At 33.2% G+C, this 23,186-nt stretch overlaps 1 protein-coding gene across 1 annotated transcript in view; it reads left to right on the top strand.

Moving 5' to 3' along the window:
* LOC148310494 (BCL11 transcription factor A-like) overlaps positions 1-23,186 on the top strand; it is a 99,369-nt gene that overhangs the window by 52,148 nt on the left and 24,035 nt on the right. The window contains exons 2-4 of the mRNA XM_088258330.1: positions 18,807-18,959; positions 19,688-19,909; positions 22,099-22,281. Of these exons, the coding sequence (XP_088114456.1) occupies positions 18,807-18,959; positions 19,688-19,909; positions 22,099-22,281 (558 nt within the window). The remainder of the gene's footprint in view (positions 1-18,806; positions 18,960-19,687; positions 19,910-22,098; positions 22,282-23,186) is intronic.

Raw genomic sequence — 23,186 nt, 5'->3', positions numbered from 1 at the left:
TGAGAAAAATACGTGAAAAGTAAACATTACTTTGCTCTTCAGAAGACGTCAATGCAAGTGGTTTACTATATATGTACGTGATTGTAAAACTGAAAAAACATGTTATTCTAAATTTCATGGTTGTATAGAAAAATTTGTGGCGATTGACAACTACACAAAAAATGAGAATGATCTATTGCAATACTCAAAATGGTCTTTTTTTATAAAGTCTACTTTGTAGATTTTCAGCTCCACATATTTCAATTGCATTTTTCCACATACCTTTAATACAATAGGTTTAACATTTGTACTTACTATTAATTCAGTACTCAAATGTAATATTTTCGTATTTTTTTGTAAAAGTTTCGATGCATTTCGCATCATTATCAAACAATGCATGGAAACACATGTCAAAATAGATTTTAATAAATAGTGGTATTTTCCAAGTAAAATATCAATTAAATTGAACAGATATTACCACAAAGTGACTTCCGAATCAAATAACGAAAATATTTCATGTAATTTATGTCTCTTTTAATCAAAAAATATATTCAACCTTAAGTTTAGTAAAAATAAAGTTTTTTTTTATATTTTCATATTATTTTCTGGCATTGTGTGTTTTGAGTGATAGATAAAATAATCCATTTGGCCATGAATACCTGTGATTTAAATTAATAATAATAATTAATAGTTCGACTTCTCTACATTTATAATATATATTTTAATAAAACCTTGTTGAAATTAATATTATATTTAAGGGTCTGAAATATTGTTCATATCTGTATTTAGGTAGGTACATTCACTCCCGTTTTCAATATTTGCAATAATTAGGGGTTGCTGAATATTTGAGGTATTTAATCAGTCGCTTTGACCCGCTCGCCCGTTGCAATGCGGCGCAGTTCAGTTTGAGGGTGGCTGAATTGTTAATGCTTATCTAGGCACTAGGGGTCGATTATTGTGGATGCCCATTGATATGCGGAATTCGGGACATAGCGTCAACAATAAAAATTATACTACACTGAATTTTATGAGAAATTAAAGTACACTCCAATAAGTATTGAAAAATATGCAATACTTTAGTAATTATATTATATGTAAAACAACTGACATAAGTAAGCCTATGGTATATCTGATTTTTCATATAAATTATAAAAATTTATGTTAAGTACACAAAATTCAAGCTAATCTACAATACGATGTTCAAATATTTTAAGGAGACAACACTCTCATTTCATTATTTTATTTCATAGTTTCACTTAATAAATAAAAAATCTTAAAATTGTAACACGTGTTTCGATGCATTTCGCATCATTTTCAAATACCGTATGCACCAAAATGCATCGAAACACGTGTCACAAAAGATTTAAAAAAATAGTGGTATTTACCAAGTAAAACTGAAATTAAAAACTTATATTTTTTCTTATAGTAGACATTCTTATGAACATAATTCGTAGAAATATTTTTATTAATGTTTGTAAATATTGTTCATTAAATTAGTGTATATAAATAGTAAACTTATTCATTTTAGGCAACTTTTTAAATATTTAATAGATTAGTCAAAAGACATTTAACTTATTAAATATCATTAAATAAAACGTTTACTTAAATTCAAATAAAATATGGACATTTATATATATTTTTTAATCATTTTATTTTACCGATATATTTTTGCTATTTGCTTTGGATATAAAGCGAATGGATGTATTATTTTTATCAACCCTATTTACAGTTATATATTATGTGAGTAGTTTTTTTTTGTCAATACAAAAACTAAATAATATCACCTGAACTGGGTTGTTTGTTCGCCGAACTACCCTTTTGAGGTACAAAGGAAAGGATACCAAACAAAACAGATCAGTTGAAGGGTGTGTGACACGAATCCTTTCAGCGCTACTGGACGGCAGATGTGTTCGACACCCACCCCCAACGGCTTGAGCCGAAGATGAAAAGGGATGAAAGAGAGGGATGAAAGGTGGAGAGAGAAAGGGTGAAAAGGATGGGATTACACTGACCAAGGGATGGCGACTAGAAGAGCGGCGCGGGAGGGAAGAGAGAGATGACATATCTAGCTGACCAGGCATTGGGTGGAGGGGGTAAGATAGACAGAGCATGCGCAAACTGCCCATTGGTCACTTTGTGGGTGTGGACATTTTACTTTTCCGCGAGGGTGTATAGAAAACAGTCTATCTCTGTCTTATAGTATGTCTAACAGAGGAAAAAAATAGATGGGGATGTAGTCTCATCTTTATGATAATTAATAATCAAACTATACTCATTGAACTCTTAAAAGTTTTTTTCCTAAAAGTTTATTTTATTCTTATGTTTTTTTCTTAAGTTTCATTTGATACAAAATATTTTTTACGCTTAATTTACATCTCCTTACAGTATACAAAACATATTTTATTACTTTGTCGACAAATTTAATAAATTACTTCTGTGTATCGCCTTTACACAGCACTTCTTTATGTCGGCTAACTATGAATATTTCACAGTTTTATACGATGACAAGGTGACTGTCGAAACCGGTTGGAAAAAATAAATATGATTGAAAACAAAGTTTAAATTTTATCTTATAAAATTTTACTTTTTATAATTAAAGCTAAATACGCACTTGTAAATAATACAAAAAAAACATTTTTAATATCACCCGTGTTTCAAACTCTGTATGAAATCACTAAACTCGTTTTAAACCATAATATTACCTAACTTTTGATACACTCAAAGATAAAAAAAACACGATCAATTTGAGTTTTTTAAAATTTAATATATCACTCATATCGTGGTAATTCAGGAGAAAGTGACCGAGTACATTTATTACAAAAACGTGATCATTGATTATTTGATATCTTACTAGCTTAATATTGCCCTGAAAAAAATCCCAAAGGATTTTAAACTTGAAAGTATAATATATTGACTTGTTAAAAATGACTAACTGCATTGATGATTATTTTCTTGCCGAACAAAAGTGACTTAAATGGCCCTCCTGAACATTTTACGTTTTGTAAGTTGGTCACTTTCTCCTGTACGACTACGATATGTCTTAATCAATCAATTATAAATGTCGAACATTCCTACTCACTTTTCTTATTACATTTTACATGACTACATGACTCATTCATTAATGTAATAAAGAATTGTATGAAAATTCTGCCCATAGTGTGTATTAATGTCACCTTAATTTATTAATTTCAATTAAACCCGGCTTAATTGACATACCACCCCCTTGCAGAAATACCCCCTCGCAGAAATGCAAGCGCGACGCACCGGAGCGCGGCTTTTTACAAAGCGACGACACTTGAGCTAATCTGCGCCGCGAACCGAGCTACAAAAGGGCCAACTAAGTCTTGCATCGGCCGGCACAATGTGCTGTGTATGTGCAGGGCACAAATGCAGCCGGGGCCTTTGTGCCAGCGCAAGACTGCATTCGCCCAGAGTGCAGCTGATGAATTTTGCGCGGAATTTATTCATTATTTCGAGAATGCAATTTTGTCATCGCTGTCGAGTTGTCAGTCAATGGTTTCGTTAATTGATTCGGCAATCACTTTGTGGCTAAATCTATCCATTCTTAATTTAAGTTTTACTTAGTAAATACCGAAATGTATCGAAACACGTGCCATTAATAGAATTTGAGAAATGGTGCTATTTACCGATTAAAACTTAGATTGAAAACGTCAATCAATGGGTTGAAAATCCAGGTTAAATAGCAAATATTTTCTAACTAAAGGGGTAGGCAGTTATAATAGAGTGCCACGACATTTCTGCTACATGTATGGATCTCCTCATACATACATTCTCACTACATGCCAATTATTTCGACTTCTGAACAGACAATCTTCAACATTTTGAGTGTGTCCAAATACTTGTTCACAAAATCTGGATTATCTCCAATTACAGGAGTTATTTTCATATTATTTTTTGACATCTCATCAAAGATGAAGAAGAATATGGAAGTCTGGGCATTTACGGGGCTGAAGACCGTCATCGGCTGGTTTAAGTGATCACTTTACACACGTGTAACATTCACCAATTCTACCCATTATTGACAACCACACTACTCAAATTCTTGGAAGTTCTTTATATATGAACCAATTTAGAAACCTTGTTCTTGAATCACTAGAACTTCACTAGAGACATCTATTGGTGAGATGTAAAGAAGCTTTTTATCAAGCAGAAACTCTTATATTAGCATGTGAGGTCCAAATCCTGGATTATAATCACACACATGAGAAACGCCATTTTTATTATTTAAGCTTATAATTTGACCAGAAAATTTATTTAAAACATTTTGAGTGTGTCCAAATACTTGTTCACAAAATCTGGATTATCTCCAATTACAGGAGTTATTTTCATATTATTTTTTGACATCTCATCAAAGATGAAGAAGAATATGGAAGTCTGGGCATTTACGGGGCTGAAGACCGTCAAAAAAAAAGTCAAAAAAAAAGACAATCTTCAAGTACAAAACGTATTTTTTGTAGACAAATATTCTGCAGCTTTTGTTTGCTCCTATTTCCAATTACATTCACCTCATTAAACCAGCGATTCGTCGTTTAAAGTAAAATTATCGATAAAAATAATTAACGAATAGAAGTAAAGTCAAAGAGATTTTGAAAATCCTCCTACAAATATTCCTTCTGTGAATTTATTTACCTATTAACGATTCTATACCACGATATTCAGAAGAAATCCTTACCTCTATTACCACTTACATTTTTCAATAATAATAATAATAATAATTAATAATAATGTCCGCCTCCGTAGTGTAATGGTCAGCACGCTCGGCTACCGTTCTGGATGTCCCGGGTTCGATTCCCAAGGGGGGTAAAATAAATATAAGTGAATTTTTCACTGTAATATTTATTCAATATTATTACCCTGGACTGGTACCTGAAGCGGAGGGCTGATCACCTTTCCTTCATGTGTAAACGATCAAGATAACACTGCGTTTATATGACGCAGTGCCCTATGCATCATTGGGGTGCGGATAAGGGCTTTATTATTTTTATTAATAATAATAATGATTGATCAATTTATATGGCGCCAATTTAAAAAAGTATCGCCTCCAAGGGCTCAATCATATTTGTCTTATTTTATCTAATTCTTTGTACTACACACTGTTCATCGGCTTTTTCATTCCTCTGAATAAATCCAAACTATCTGGGTAGCTATATACATACCTTCGTACTTTAATATGTAGGTACATAACTTTTTTCACAAAAAACAATCCATCGGCTTTTAAAACTCGAAATAATAGTTTCATTGGGGGTCAAATATAACGCACTTTTTCCAAATTATTGTTTACTTTTATTTTGATTGTTGGCAATATATTTATATTATAATTTCAAATCAAGATTAAGTACAGAGGTGCATAATTGCCACGCGATTAGACTTTAGATTACCTACATTATTTTTCAAGTGCCTACACGCTTTTGCAAGGTAGGTCCAAATTTTTTTTATTTGAATAATTATTTTAAAAGTCAATTTATTTTCTTCTGTATTCATTTGTGAACAAAATTCCTAGACCGCTAAGGTTTCAGTAAACAAACAGTTTTAAAAAATATATATACAGTATTTCCATACAACAATATTTTCTAACTTATTTAAAGTAAACTGCAGTTACTATAAGGGTCAATGTTTTTATACCTTTTTGAGATGTTTAGATTAATGGGCAGATAGTACTTATACAAATTCAATATAATCACATTACTTCAATTAAGAAGTTTAATAAAGAAGTCGTGAGGAGAAGAATACAGAATATGTAATGAGTTGATTGGGAAAAGGAGAGGGTCCAAAAGGGAATGATATGATGGATAATATCCATATTATGTACGGTTCCAAGGAAATACGAGGAAAAATACATACATCTCAGTTTTTTTTAAAACTAACGATCACGTCGATTTTCCACATTCATACAGACTCCTAAACTGACTACTTTCAAATATTTTATAATGCCAAGTTTTCCTTGATCTTCCTCTGCTTCTTCTTCCAACTACCTCATAAATTTGTTTTACCGTTCTATCCTCATTCATTCGTTCCATTTAATTATGAGTTTCGATATAATATAACTAAATTGGCTAGGATTTATGATCCACGTCTTAGTGTGCGATTCTGATTAAGTTCTGATAACCCATATGCGCTCGTGACTCAATCGTCATACAATAAGTATGTACTTTCGCACAGCGTGTTTGCTTTACAAATCCACCACTCGAATTACACAACCAACATCTACAACTGAATCTAGAGCCCAGGCGGTGAGGTTAAATTTTCTCCTCAAAAACATAACTTGAAAAAGATTTTGATGTCGCAAATTAAAAAAATAAATCATTATCATGTATTGGCAGTCCCTTTGTGGTAATATACTAATATCCATTTGAAATTTAACTTTTATTTGATATTTTTTTATCTCATACTTGTGTTAATAGTAAATTTAACATAAATGTGGAATTGTTTGATTCCCTTTATTATTATGAAAGTAACTATTTCTTGTAAATGTAATGTATTGTTTATTATTTTTAATGCAACCATTTTTCTTTATTTTATTTTTTTTAATAAAAAGCTGTACAATTCCCGAACAAATAAAATAAAATAAAATAAATATTTAAAATACTTTTTTAAACTGTACAGTGTATGAAAATGATGTGGAATGCATCGAAACACGCGTCACAATTATCCTATCGTATGATCCTACTTTCTTTGCCATTTAAATTTTTAAAAATGTAGACTACCTAAGTTGTTCACTAGTCAATACGCTTGCGTCTTTATATACTCGTACACCCGTGACAGGTAAAAACAAGTTTTAAAACAACTTTTTTACAGCAATGGCTGCGCCATCTGTTGAGCGTTACATCAACAAATCCTGAACTAAATGTTTCTCATGGCAGATATTTTTGTTATTTTACATTTTCAAACACCGTATTTGAAGCCAAAATTTATAGAGTAAGTTATCAAAAATCATTATTATGAATCGTCAAATAAGTGCTCTTAATACAGTTTAGTTTCTCAATTCGAGTGGAAAGGGCAGTTGCGTCGAATCGGGTGCGGCCGCGGGCGTGATGACGTCACGGGCCCTCCAAACTGTGGGATTGATCTTGAGATTAGCGAGTACTTCAGTTTCCGGTCAACTTAACGGGTTTACCGCCAGATGGGACAGCGACGCTTAACACTCGCCCGTGTTAGATTTGGCGAAACCCTTTTATCGAATAAGGAACTATGTTTTTAAAGAGAGAAAAAAAAAACGTTTTTCACCTTTTAAAGGTGTGTATTTTTTTTCAATTTCAAATGTTCTTATTATTTTTGACATCTCATCAAAGATGAAGAAAAATATGGAAGTCTGGGCATTTACGGGGCTGACGACCGTCATAGTTCTAGTGATTCAAGAACAAGGTTTCTAAGGTGGTTGTCAATAATGGGTAAAATTGGTGAATGTTAGACGTGTGTAAAGTGATCACTTAAACCAGCCTATGACGGTCGTCAGCCCCGTAAATGCCCAGACTTCCATATTTTTCTTCATCTTTGATGCGATATCAAAAAATAGTATGAAAATAACTCCTGTAATTGGAGATAATCCAGATTTTGTGAACAAGTATTTGGACACACGCAAAATGTTTCGAATGTTCTCACTCGTTTAATTTCTGCAAAATGCATTGTATTGGCGTCTCAGCGTAATAGATGAAGTATATGGAATTCGTAGTTCTCAAAACTAGTCGTGTTTACATTAATAAACTCAAAAATTATTTCATTAAGGCATCTAGGACGTTCAAATCACAACGCATTCGGTCGCGCTAAGGGATGGACATGTGTTTACCAATTTTTTTAGAATTCTTTTTTAGAAAATATATCTGAAGTTTTATTACTATTTTTACTCCATACCTTTCAATAACTATGTTATTTTCAAAACCATAAATTTATTTTAAATAAATAAAATATTTTTAATACAAAACCATCATGTGTAATTTCGAATATTGTTTACATGATATCGCCTGATCATCGGTATTCTATATCAATATCTAAATATCAACAAATTGAGTAAAAAATAAATACTAAATTATTCAATGTTTTGTACGTTTATTCGGTAGTATGTAAAAACAAGTGTATGCGTCACGTGGTGTAATAAAGATTTATCATAAATATTTCAACAAACCTTTATTAAAAGTTGGTGATATCGAGAAAAAATAAATGGACATTATTCTTTGAAAAAATAATCCTTCTCACCTTTTTTTGAATAACATAAGCTTAGCTACTTATTCAAGTATTTAGTCATTTACATCAGGAGAACAACATCATTGGCCGCTCAAAAATAGAAAAAATCTAATTTGTTTATAATTTTACATAAATTCCTATCATTCAGCAAAATTAAGACAAAAAAAACCATTATATTACCCTTCCCTATCAATGGAGATTATATTTGGAATCTACGAGTACGTGCAAACATTCCTAAGAATTTATTTATTTTTTGCCTAATATCGAATGTTAATTATTTATACCTATAATAAAGGCAATATTTGTAACATTTCGCAATAAGTTTTAAGAAATAATGAAATTTAACAAGTAAAATAAAAATTTAAACTAATTTTTCAGTAAACATTTTAGCTAAACATGATTTTTTTATTAAATATCTCTTTGAAAGCTACAAAATTTTTGTATTATTTTTTATGTTTTGATAATTTAAACAACTTTATTTTCTAATTAAAATGTAACTTTGTTTTAAAATAACTATGAATATTTTATTATACCTCAATTATAATGTCTACCGGTTTCGAAGCTAACTGCTTATTTATCAAGACTGATTATTACTCAACTCATTAATTAGTTTTATTAATTAATTTATTATTAAATTATTGAACAAACAGTCTTGATAAAGAAGCAGTTAGCTTCGAAACCGGTAAACATTATAATTAAGTTATAGTAAAATATTTAAAGTGATTTTAAAACAAAGTTAAATTTTAATTATAAAATGGAAATTCACAAAGTTAGTGCTTCAAATATAAATTATATAACTTTATTTTCGTAAAATACTCGTACTACCTTAACGGCGTTAAATTTATTCCAACCGGAAACTAGATATCTTTCGTTATCACTCTTACACGGAAAACTATATCGATTCAAATAAATACTATATATACATATCGCTCACTCCTTTCAAGAACGTCATAAATCGAAATACTTGATTTTTCAGGAGAACGTTTTTAAAGTTTTAAAATATAATCTAATGTATTGAAAACATATAACAAGCAACTTACTAAACTTTTTACTGTGCAACATATCTTATAAGGTAAAACCTGAAGGCTTTTTCTCCATTTGAAAAATATTTAGTATATTTAACAAAATAATTAAACAATTCCTTTTCTTCGAAATGCAAAAACAACACTTTCTGCCCTGTAGCGAGTAAATATTTAGTTAAAAATATGCCTCTTTTGCTGGGATATAGTACATTTTCTGGGCATTCTGAAAATATGCATAACTGAAAATTGACGATTTTTGATTTATGACGTTCTTGAAAGGAGTGAGCGATATGTTACGTAGAAAAATTCAATTGAATTTATTAGTCATACAGTTGGCAATTGTTCTTCATATCTACTACACAAACACACTTGCACATTCAACATTATCTATGACCGGCAAATGTCATACATCAAATATTTGCTCTAGTAAATGCAGAGTAAAGTCTTGTGTTTTCTACACCTATATTTTCTTATATATTTATAAACTAGTTCCTTGACTCCATTTAATATGATTCGTTTACACTAAAACGTGATTCTGCATATGCATATAAATGGATAGATATGCCTGCCTCAGATTTCAGGATTTAAAAAAATTAAACTTTTTCCACAAAATCTTAAATAATTTATGAATTATTTATTTGTTTAATTAAAATTTAACATAGTAAAAACCAAGATTTATTACAGTCTATTTTGACACGAGTTTTAATGCATTCAGCATCATTATCAAATACAGCAAACATCGAAACACGTAGCACGATAGATTTTAAGTGGGAATGATATTTACAAAGTAAAAATTCAATTAAAAATGAATAGATTTTACCTCAATGGCTCAACCAATTAAAGAGCTATATTTTTTCTTCAATCCCTGTTGCTTATTAATCGCTTCTTGATGGTGCATACGGCACCGCATCATATCGATAAGGAATTATCTTGATTTTCGAATTATGAAAGCAAAAAGATAAGTCCAGATAGTCGGATTTAGGACGGAATATATTTATTTTTATTTAAGTTTTACTTTGTAAACATCAGTATGGTAATTCTTAAAATCTATTGTAACACGAGTTTCGATACATGCTGCATCATTTTTAAATAATGCATCGAAACTTGTGTAACAATAGATTTTAAGAAAAGGTGGTAGGTATCATGTAAAACTTAAATAAAATGGATAAATATTTTAACAAAGTGACTTCCGAATCGATTAAGGCGATATATTTTATGGAATCCAGAAGACGAAATTGTAGAAATTTGGGTGAAGATCTAGCCCTCTAGGGGTTGCATAATTGTACTCGCAAAAACATGTGTATATAAACCGGAAACTAGATACCTTTCGTGATCACTGTTACACGAAAAACTATTTCGATTCAAATAAATACTATATAATACAAATGTAACTTTTTTTTTCAATTGAATTTATTAGTCATAAATTTATGAGCCCTTGTAGGCTTACGAAATCAAAGACCCGCGTCAATTGATTAAGGTCTTCACAGAATTATAAAATGACGACATTTTTAATCCGATGTATTCTTGCTCAAAAGTGATTGAAGACTTTTTATTTAGGACCGCAAGCAAAACATAATGTATCCATTTTTTATCACAATTTATGAGGCGTCCGAAGTCCAACGGTTTTCGATAAAAAAAATTAATAAATGCGATGACAAAGTACTTTCCTAACGGTGACACGAAATTACAATGTCCACACAAGTGATGAAATAAAAAGAGATTTGAATTGTAAATGCGGCGAACAGTTTAATCCTCAGTAACGTGTAATTACGCGACATTTCTTAGTCTTTGACGTACGGGCGCTAGATAAAACACGTCCATAGAATACGAGCGCAGTGCATCACAATCGGCGCGCTTTATGATACCAATTTGTACGTTTTTAATAATTATGCACGCAACTATAGATCACCAGAGAAATGAAATTCTAATAAGTAATTAGAGAGACAGGCTTGTGTCCTGACATACATTGGTTTGGCCTTGGTTTCTTCTGCTTTTATATATCTCTTGATTTTATATTTATCTTTTGGGAGTACGAATACAGTATCACCGATCACCTTGGTTAAAAAGAGTTATTTTTCTCTAGTTTCTATCTTGGGAATTGGCTGAAAGCTTAAAGCCAATATACTCATATATTATCCATATATTGATGTGAAAAATATGTAATTCCTTATATGTTAAAATTATTGTAAATTGAAAAGCGCTCTTGAGGTGATTCCTGAATAAATTATGTTGGTTTATTACCTTTGAAGTAATTGCTTCAATTACTTGGTATTTCCTTTGTTTCTGAATACTTCCAAACAAATCCATACTTTAAATTCATCTTTGTATCACAATTTTTTCACTTCATAAATTTTATATTTGCCACGTATAAACTGCTTCCTTTACTATATCTTAACCATACTTAAACTAACTAACTAACTAACTATCGCCCTACTTCCCCGCAGGGGTAGGCAGAGAGAATAGAACGCCACACCAATCTGTCTTTGCAAACAATCTTCGCCTTTTTTCACATTTATGCATCTCCTCATACTTACTGACTCCTGATCTGACCACTTGATAGTATTTAAAATACCTAATAATGCCAAGTTTTCGTCTGTCTTCCTCCGTTTCTTTAATCGACCCCATTCGCCTCATTAATTTGTTTAAATATTTTTTCTTCACTCATTTGATTCACATGCCCTAACAATCTCAACACATATTTCTTATTTTTATCGATAATGCTCATCTCAGCCTTGCATTCTTTCCTTATATAGAAATTTGTTCTAACTTAATCTTTTATCATATATATTTTGGCTCCGGTCGTAAATAAATAAAGAAAAAAAAATATTCATTCACTCCACATTGCCAAACCTTCATAGAAACCTTTTCATCAGTTTTCCAATTCACTCTTGTACGCCAGAAAAAAACATAAAACATTATGAGTAAACGAATACATCTGTAGTAGTAATACATCGAAATCGCCGACATATCGCTCACTCCTTTCAAGAACGTCATAAATCAAAAATCGTCAATTTTCAGTTGTGCATGTTTTCGGAATGCCCAGAAAATGTACTATATCCCAGCAAAAAAAGCATATTTTTAACTTAATATTTACCCACCACAGGCCAGAAAGTGTTGTTTTTGCATTTTGAAGAAAATGTATTGTTCAATTATTTTTTTGAACATACTGAATATTTTTCAAATGGAGAAAAATCCTTCAGGTTTTACCTAAAAAGATCTGTTGCACAGTAAAAAGTTCAATGAGTGGCTTGACATTTATTTTTAATACATTGTATTATATTTTGAAACTTTAAAAACGTTCTCCTGAAAAATCATGTTTTTTGATTTATGACGTTCTTGAAAGGAGTGGGCGATATGTACGTATATTTTATACTATATAGTAAAAGAAAAATACTCTCCCGAAGTTTGGGATTGTCTCATTCCACGTTACTTAGTGAGTAGATACTGTCCAGAATGGTATTGTTCCAACTCCACCTTCCCGTCCAGACTTGGGAGAAATCCGCGACGTTTCCCATCGATCGGTTGCCAATGGTTTACCCGCCGCGGGCAATTTACCTTATATTACTTTTTTATTACACCCCCCATCTCTGTCTGACGCCAACCCCTTCGGTCTGGCAGAGAGGGATGGATGATGTCTCGGGGTAGGTACACGTGGAAGTAATAAGTAATCTATATTGTAATGTGACCATCGTATAAGGTATCGCCTTACCAATAATCCTGGGAAAATGCTCTCGAATTCTTGATTTGAAAACGGAACCTGCGTAATTTGGAACAAATACCAATGTATTTTCCTATGAGAACAAATTATTTTTCTTTCTTGTTTTTTTCCAACAAAAGGTAACTCTCAAATCTCCGATACGATGGGACTTCTCAAATGCCAACAAAATTATTTGATGAATTTAATTAAAATGCTATATTTATTTGTTGTTTATACATAATTAACTTTGGATAACTTGAAAGCAAGGATAAATAATTTTAAATTAAGTAATGCAATACATTGATACATCAATAAAAAGCCAATTTTTAATGAAGGAAATATATTTTATTTTAGTACTAGCTATTTTGAATTTTTTTAAATGTCACTTTTAAAATCTAAAAAAAGGTTAAAAACAAAATCACCCTTTTTTGTTAAACCACGGGACTTGTTTCAATTTAGCTTGATACGGGACTATCGTAAAATGTACGACTATAAGAAATTCATATTTTACTAAAAACTTTTACTAAAAACATTTAAAAATAAGTGCAATATGCTTTTGAGAACTTTATATATATACGAAATAATCTGCGGGAATGGATGAGTGGATACATCAGGAAGAAGAAGAAGAGGCGAAGATGATTTTCAAAGACAGATAGGCGTGGCGTTCTATTTTCTCTGCCTACCCCTGCGTAAAGCTGCGTGATGGTTACTTTAAAAAAATTGCGAACTGTAAAAATACAGATTTTATTCAATACACTAGTGTTACAACAAATAAAAACATATTTTCTTCGTCGTTGTTCAGCTGAGAATCGAACTCGAGACATCTCATCCATTCATACCACCACGTAACCATTAATCATACAATAAATATAATAATAATTTTTTTTTTAAAAATGTGTATTTTGTACAAATTGGTTAATAAAGAAAAAATTAAATAAATGGTCTTATTTTTTTATGGAATTACTTATGCTTAGCCCGTTTCACAATCGCCTCAGAGCAAACACTGGCATACGTTGCGACCATTGTGCGGCCGCCGTGGCCATCCCCTCTCCTCCTCCGGCACCCACAGAACTCGGAACATTTGGACATGTGTTATTGTAATGATAAATATTGTAATTACCGCCGAGGCGAGTGTTACCTGTATCACCTCCCCACTTCTAAAGGCGATAGCTTTATTCCGACCGTCAGGGCTGCCAAATGCCACTTATCTTAGAAATAAATATTATTAAGTAAGGAAATTATCCTAAAATATAATATGAATATTTTTAATTTAAGTTTTACTTAGTAAATACCACAATTTCTTAAAATCTACTGTGAAACGTGTTTCTTTGCATGCACCGTATACGGTGAAAATAATGCAGAATGCATCAAAGCACGTGTCACAGTAGATTTTAAGAAATATTGGTATTTACTAAATAAAACATTTGTTAAAATGGGTAGATTTTACCACAATGTGACTGCGAAATCAATGAATGAAAATAATATGAATTGTCTAGAACATAATTTGAAACTGGCAAAGGAACGATGAAAGGAGTGATTACTGTTGATATGTGCTCCCTCAGACGATTTGTAGAAAATCATTGCATGAGAGAATGAAAAACGAAGATATAAGAAAGAAATGTAAGGCTGAACTAGGGATAATTGAAAAGATTAAGAAGAGTTGTTTTGAGGAGGTATGGACATATGGATCGAATGGATAACGAGAAAATGACGAAGAAAATATATGTGGCGATGTGAGCGGGAGAACAGAACGAGGATGGCCGAAAAAGACGAGTATTACGATCAGATCAATCAGAGCCTAAAATCTAGTGGTGTTAAAAGTCTGCGTAATCGGAGGGCATATATGACTAGATGTATGTATATGAAGGAAGCAAGGAGTGTATGTCAGGACAGAACAGTGTGTAACACTTTTTTTTATATTTGGAAATAAAAATTATAAAAGTTAAATAGAAGGTTTACTTTTCTTTAAGTAGAGCGTCAGATTGCCTGGTCAACTTTGTCGCATCTGCCACAAAGTGAAAAAAAATATCAGGAGATCAAGAAAGCTGTGTTAATTTTTTTTTACAATTATTGAGTGTCAAACCTTTATTTATTTTTTCTTATTTTTGACAGCCCTGCCTTTATGTGTAGGTTTTTATGAGGTTATTGTTGCAGAATGTCGGGTGGTAGGCATATCATTATCTGTACGTAAACTGGCGACAATTGTTATGCCTCACCCGTTGTTATCTGACGAGTCACTTTTTTTGTTCGAATTTCTTAATGTCAAATACATTTTTATTCAAATTTGTACTTACAACACTCTGCATGTCAGCTGTATGCTGGGAGAGGTCATTTTTTTCACTTACCTTTCTTTCTTTTTTCGTCAACAGAGTAACTTGAAATCTGTTGTAAAATGAGCAATACTTATGCTGCTCCTATTTAAAAAATTGTCACAAAAATTTAAACAATATTTGTCACAAATAAAACATATCCAGTGCTCCTAAAACATTGTTCATTGTATACGAGTAATTTTTTTAATAATAATAATAAAACCCTTATCCGCACCCAAATGGTGCATAGGGTACTGCGTCATATAACGCAGAGTTATCTTGATCGTTTTTACACATGAAGGAAAGGTGATCAGCCCTCCGCTTCAGGTACCAGTCCAGGGTAATATTTAATAAATATTACAGTGGAAAATCACTTTTCTTTATTTGAACCCCCCTGGAAATCGAACCCGGGACCTACAGAACGGTAGCCGAGCGTGCTGATCATTACACCATAGAGGCAGACAAAATACATACATACATACCCGCCGATTTAGATTAGGCAGACAAACTTAATATTTTTTTTTTTAAATGAAAAATTATGTCGTGATTACTTTTTGATTAAAATATTTTTTTTATAATCACTGCAAACATGGCTGGTCGATAATTAATTTAATTAATATTACAAGTCATGCTCCATTTCATGACGATTTTATTCAAGGCTTTAATACAGGGTGGCGCAAAATGAATCACCCTATCGCAAGATATTATAATTTTTGCATATGGTGTTTCACGTCGATCATATTTAACATTTGTGAATGAAACAACTGCAGTATGCAAACAGATTTAAAGTGGTATCATAAACCATCCATTTTGTGTGAAAATTGCATTTTTATTTGATAAAAAATAAATAATTTTGTTTGATGGAAATCTTTACGACTACAAAGATCGACATCGAAGATCGACATTTCACTCCACTGGGAACGTAGCCAGTACCATCATACAGTCGACACCCGTCTACCGACGCCGTCACGAGAACACCGCATCAAGACCTCGCTACGATCTCCAGTCCAGCACCCTCGTCAACATCACGAAGATACTCCGGCCAGCCAGACAGTACATCTACGCTGCCACAACACCACAACGCCGTAGATACGTCATCGATTCGACCCCGCCACGTCACACTACGTCATCGCTACACTCCACCGCGTTATGTACCACCTTTCGATAAATAAATACTTATTCAATCTGACCGTCTTCCTCTTCTTCACCACACCCCCAAATTAGGACCTTTACATCTTTTTCTCTTAAGTGGAAAAGATGTCATACGGATGTCATATGGATACACATTTGGGCCCGTTTTATCAATTCGTTTATATACTGCACTTGCAATTCACAAATGTCAATTATGATTGACGTAAATTGACGCCATTTGCAAAAATTACAACATCTTCCTATAGGGTAGTTAATTTTGCGCCACCCTGTGTATGTTATCTATTATTAAATACTCGATGGCTAGCCACGACTTTCCATTAATTGTTTCTTTTCTGTAATTAAAACATCACGACCAAATGATAATAATTTATATTCTCATGTACACGGTCACTTTTACAGTCTTATTATCACCTATAGCGTACTATTAAATAAAATTACCATTTCACTAATTTTACGCCAGTTAGTAAATATCATTCAAGGTATCACCAGTGCTTTTGAAAAAACAATATTCAATAAATCTTTTAGTGAATTTTAAAATTTGAGTTCAGTTTTATAAAAAGAACAGCCAAAGTGTTTATATACACATGTGTAATATTAAAAAATTATTATTTCATACATTTTTTGATATCTCAACATAGATGAAGAATAACATTGAAGTCTGGGTATTTACAGAGCTTACAACCTTTCATAGGTTTGGTCAAGTGATCACTTTACACACTTGTAATATTTACCAATTCTACCCATGATTGACAACCACACTACTCAAGTTTTACTAATTATATTAATGTAATTTTACTAGAACTCCTAGATATATGGTAAATCTCATGACAACGTATATATGAGTTCGCAACGGCTATTTATGTTGGATTGAGAAAGCTTTTATAAAGTAAAGACCCTCTTATTTGGATTTATGCAATATGTGAACCCGAATAATATTAACATGCTGGGAAATGCCTGAATCGAGCCTATGACAGGTCATAAACTTTTCTCTGTCATAAACCCAAATTTCCATATAATTCATCATCTGTGTTGAGATGTTATAAAATGTAAAAAAGTAGAGATAATCTAGATTTGTGAGAAAGTATTTTATTTGGATATGCTCGAAGTGTTGTTAATGTTTATTTTTTGTTTCCAATGAAGAATGAGACAAAGATGGTTTCCTGTGTCGTAAGTCCGGCGTGGACACCACAATAAGACCTGTTTGTTTGAACCTAATAATGGACCTCGAAGAAAAGCAGCGAATAAAAGGTGGAATAAAACTTGTAAACACACTGCCTCATCCAGCATTTGTTTAGCAAGCACCGAGCAAACATGTCCGCTTATGTACACAGTATCGCCGTGTGTAAATATGTGGATCTTTTCCCCACACAATGCGAGTGGCTCATGATGTACCGAGAAATCCGGCAGGCTGTTTCTAAATTATATAGAAACACACACAATGTCCCCTGACCACACCACACCTGATGGCAACAAAACTCCGAAAAGAAAAGATTTCATTTTAATATTTACCACAGAGCGTGTAAAAATAGAATTTTATTCTTTCTGACTGATAAAAATACACATTATTTTCTAGATACAAAATTAATTTGTTCGTAAACTTTCAGATATTCAATAATTTTCAAAATATTCAGATTATCTACAATGTAAGACTATGTTTAGGGAATTTTAAATGATCAAGATTGTGGAACGTACGAATAACGAAAGAATTATTAAAAAAGTGGATTTGAGAATTGTGAACAGGAGAACACAATGATAATGACAAGATGGACTTGGCACGACCAAATAATAAGTTGTGATAATTTATATAGGTAGCGCCATTTTCGTAAAATACTACTTCAAGGCACTGCACTGTGAAATTGGGGAAAAGAAGATAGTGGAAATGATTTAGAAAACAAATGCGTTTTATTTTCTTAAGATCATCTCACTCTCACTATTCCTAACCACTAAGAATCTAAAATCTGGTCGTATCAAAAGTCTACATAAACTGTGTAGTTGTTTGACTAGATATATGGATGTAGAGGAAGCTAGGGGGTACTTACATATGTTAGGACAGACGTGTGAGTCATTTTACCTGTTTCATCTTCTTACCCTTACCGCGAAACGGCGCAGTAGTACTTATACAGGCATTTCCTTGTAAAATAGCGTTTGTTCTTTTTCACATTTCTTGCTATTTTGACATTGAATTTCTTCGTCATCTGTGGTCTCAATCTTGTGGATTGGTATACAGCAACTAATGACAACTCCTTCGCCATTCCGGTCTATAATGCGACACCCTCTTTAGCTTCTCATACGTTGAACAGCCCATTTCCTGGTACGAGTCGCAAAGTTACGAGTATTTGCGGCATGGTCCTCCTCTAGCGTTAGTTCCCTCGATCATTCATGTAGTTTAACTAGTTGTTAATATGTTTTTTATGGCTTAAATGTTAATTTTGTTTTTTTTTTCATTAGCGGACGCAGACAGCGCCGAAGGAGACTCCACGCAGGACTTGCTGACTTGTGGGGGTTGTCAGAAGGCTTTCGCCTTGGCTGACATCGTCCGCTTCATCCAGCACAAGGTCCTAGCCTGCAATAAGGAGAACTTCTCCCAGTGCTTTCCGCAAGGTAAGATAATTAATTTGAAAATTTCTTCTTTACTTAAAAAAGCCTGAAGTGTGAGAGAGAGAGAGAGAGTAGTTAAGTCAGTAGATAAAAATACGAAAAAAAATCTCCCTCTCTTTTTCATTTATGTATATTCATTTTAATATAATTGTTACTTGGTAAACACCAGAATTTCTTAAAATCTATTGTATGTGAAGCTAAGCCTATTTTTTTGAGAAACAGTTCCTACCCCCTCTTCATCATTCAATGTCCCAAGGATACATCACTAAAATTAAAGCCTACTTTCACATACGGTGTTTGAAAATGATGCAGAATGCATTGAACCACGTGTCACAATAGATTTTAAGAAATATTGGTATTTATCAAGTAAAATTTATCATATTAAAAATGAAAAGATATTACCACGAACCTATTAAACTATAAAATATATAACCTATTAAACGTAAATGAGCCGCTAAGGCTCACAGATATAGTATGAAATTGAAAAAAGTATTTTTGTAAATAATAAAATACAAATATTTATTACCTTTGTGTTTTATTAATTTATTTATGTATTTAAAAAAAAAATAGTTCCCGAAATTCGAGTACTGCGGTTTCCAACCATGGGTAGAATGGTGAATGTAACACGCGTAACATTCACCACTGTTGCAAGTGATTTTGTTCTCTCATTATTTTATGACTACTCTTCTTCATCGTTGTTGAGACGTTAATATGCATACCATCGTTCCCAGGACCCAATGCCGACCGCGACAGCGACGACGGCGGCCGGCCACTCGGCGTGGCCAACGCGCGCCGCCAGTCCATCTCGGCGCCCATGGGCGTCGGGGCGCGCTCCGGCAAGGCGGGGGCGGCCCGCGTGCACACGCCGCCGCCCGCCTCGCCCGCCCTGCCCGCGCCGCACCACCTGCAGCAGGACGGCGCCGCGTCCAGCACGCCCAAGCGACTGCACGACGGTAAGAGACTTGATTTCTTCATAAGCCCTCTGACCTCCACTGCTGGATATAGGCCTCTTCCATCTCCAATATCTGTGATCAAATCATTGTTCATTTCTTCTTATTGTTCTTCTTCATGAGCCCTCTGACCTCCACTGCTGGATATTGGCCTCTTCCCCTTCTTTCCATTTCCTCCGGTTGGTTGCTGCTTGCAGTCAGTTTTTACCCCCCACAGCAACTATGTCACCACCTGCACGATGGCGAGAGACTTAAATATCACTAATATCTGTGTCCAAATCTTTTTTCACTTCTTCTTGTTCTTCTTCATAAGTCCTCTGACTTTCACTACTGGATATAGGCCTCTTCTCCTTCTTTCCATTTCCTTCGGTTGGTTGCTGCTTGCAGTCAGTTTTTACCCCCCACAGCGACTATGTCACCACCTGCACGATGGCGAGAGACTTAAATATCACTAATATCTGAGTCCAAATCTTTTTTCATTTCTTCTTGTTCTTCTTCATAAGTCCTCTGACTTTCACTGCTGGATATAGGCCTTTTCCCTTCTTTCCATTTTCTCCGGTTGTTGCTGCTTGCAGCTTGTTTTTACCCCCTACAGCGACAATGCCGTCGAACTATCTTTTTTGGGTTCTTCCGACACCTCTCTTGTGGGGCCCTGTCTTGCAATATGTCCTGCTCACTGCCATTTGAGTTTTGCCACGCGATCCATGATATCTTCTACTGTGGTTCTTTTCGTAGTATCTTCATTTTTTATTTTATCCCTCAGGTTTGAACCAAGCATGGATCTTTCCATGGACACTTGAGCTTCACTGAATTTCTTTGTTCACAAATATTGTAAATTTACAACATTTTGACTGTTTCCAAATACTTGTTCACAAATATGGATTATAACAATTATTTGTACACACTTAATATCTATCCACTTTTAATTTAAGTTTTACTTGGTAAATACCACTATTTCCAATGATGACGATTGCTTGCAACTTCAGTGTTTACTGGTATAGTCTACTGAAAATAGTGGTATTTACCAAGTAAAACTCAATTTAAAACAAAGCCATTTAATGTATATTTTTGGCCAAGGTATTTATTTGCTTAAGTAATGTATTCACAACACGTTATGTACTCGAAATTATATTCCAAAAGGATAGAAAGATAATTTTCCACTTTAAATGATAACTCGTTGCTCGTATCACAGTTGGGTGCTTGAGACCGGTCAACATGTGATCACTTATTGACTCAGTTGGCTTCTGTTTGAAAAATATTTTGTGGCCATTTTAGTCGACATTTGCATTTCGTATTTAATTTCCTGTCTGTCTTTTTGTTCCACAGGCGATCATTTTGTTGCAAAATAAATAGTAGAGCGTCAATAAATTAGTGATTAACTGTAAACGAGTGTGTGCTTGAATTCATTAGCGATGTTGTAATCTAGCCTTGGGAATTGGTTATCTTTAGTTTTTACACTAAATGTGTCACAGTTTGTCGAGTGGAGACATCAAATTGGAAAAGGGACAATTTGACTTTTTTTTTCTCTCTCTTTTAATGAAATTATTCGCCTCCGTAGTGTAATGGTCAGCACGCTCGGCTACCGTTCTGGAGGTCCCGGGTTCGATTCCCAGGGGGGTCAAGTAAATATAAGTGATTTTTTTTCACTGTAATATTTATTCAATATTACCCTGGACTGGTCCTGAAGCGGGGGGCTGATCACCTTTCCTTCATGTGTAAACGATCAAGATAACACTGCGTTTATGTAAAGCAGTGCCCTATACACCATTGGGGTGCGGATAAGGGTTTTATATATATTTAATGAAATTTGAAGTCTCTTTTAATGCAATTTGATTTTGTGTCGCATTATGTAAATCCTATCAATTTGCAAGTGGTGGTTTTTTATATAATTAAAATAGGGAATCACAAAGTTAGTGCTATAAATATAAATTACATGGTTTAGTTTTATTTTGATTTGTATTTTTTTTAGATGTAACTAAATGCAAAATTAACGTACATGATAAATGCCTGCAACAAGTTTTTTTTTTAATATATAGGAAGTATGTTCTCAAGGGATGGAAATGTGGATAAAGATATTGAAATAAGGGTCAATGCAGTGAATAAAATAAATGGTGCTTTGAATGCAGTAATTCTTAATATAAATTTGTCTTTGGAAGCAATATGTTTTATTTACGTTTGGTTTCTGTATTTAGATGGCGATTCCAACACCCCTAAAAGACGAGCGTCCAGTTCCCCCATAGCGTCCAGCTCTCTTGAAGAAGACGTAAAACCACAGATTAAACAAGAACATCCCATGGATACCAGTTCTTCACCTGAAGATGGAAGAAAAACAAGAGCTGAAGTAGCGGATGCTGAATCCAACACCATGCATAGTGGTGAGTAATCAATCAATTACACTTATAAACCTTTTTTAAATCACCATGAAATACGGTTGTACCATTTAGCCTAATACTTTAATAATTCACCCAACAATATAACAATTAACTATGAATCTTTAAAATATTAATACTATTTATTATATCAGACAATGGATTATTCACCCTGCAGAGGAGATGCCAATATTAAAGGTATCTCAACTTGATGTGAAACATGAAACATTTCCCACTAACATCTTAACCTTATTAACCTCCCCTAACAAACTTGTATTAAAAATAATTTGTAAATATCTTAAAATTAACTGTATATATTTGTAAAGGTGTATGATAACTCACTAAACAAACTAACATTACTAATAAAACTAACCCCACTAACAGGAATACCACTTGAAAGTCAAATGTAAAAGTGTAAATAAAAAATAACTCAACACTGGCTATAACACCCAAGATGGGTGAAAAACCATTAAATAGAAGAAGAAGAAGAAGGCGCAAGCTAATAAATACTAAATAAGCACCGATTTCTCAACCAGTGTCGCTACAATAAGTCATACTTCCAAACGCATCGAAAATCGTACCTACATATGGCAGGTTACGATACCATTGCATATATAGGTTTCAAGATTAGATGCAATATGAATGTTCAATAATGGGTAGAATGGTGAACGTTATACAATACATATAAAGTGATCGCTTAAGCCAGCCAAATGCCAAGTCGATGCTCAGACTTTCATCTTCTTTCATAAAAAGAGGGACGATGGATGTTTAAAATCAAGTTGAGACAACTATAGTAATGAATCTTTACGTTTGGCATTATGTGAAAGGTTTTGAACGACTGCCTTTGGCTAAGTACAAAAAATATACAGGTGTTGTTTATAAGTGTCATGGTCTCGTTTCATACAAATAGG

The sequence above is a fragment of the Brachycentrus maculatus genome, unplaced genomic scaffold (assembly GCF_059751285.1).
Source record: "Brachycentrus maculatus isolate JH-2025_06_01 unplaced genomic scaffold, ASM5975128v1 h1tg000092l, whole genome shotgun sequence".
NCBI lineage: Eukaryota > Metazoa > Arthropoda > Insecta > Trichoptera > Brachycentridae > Brachycentrus > Brachycentrus maculatus.
This window is presented reverse-complemented; position numbering and strand designations above follow the sequence as displayed.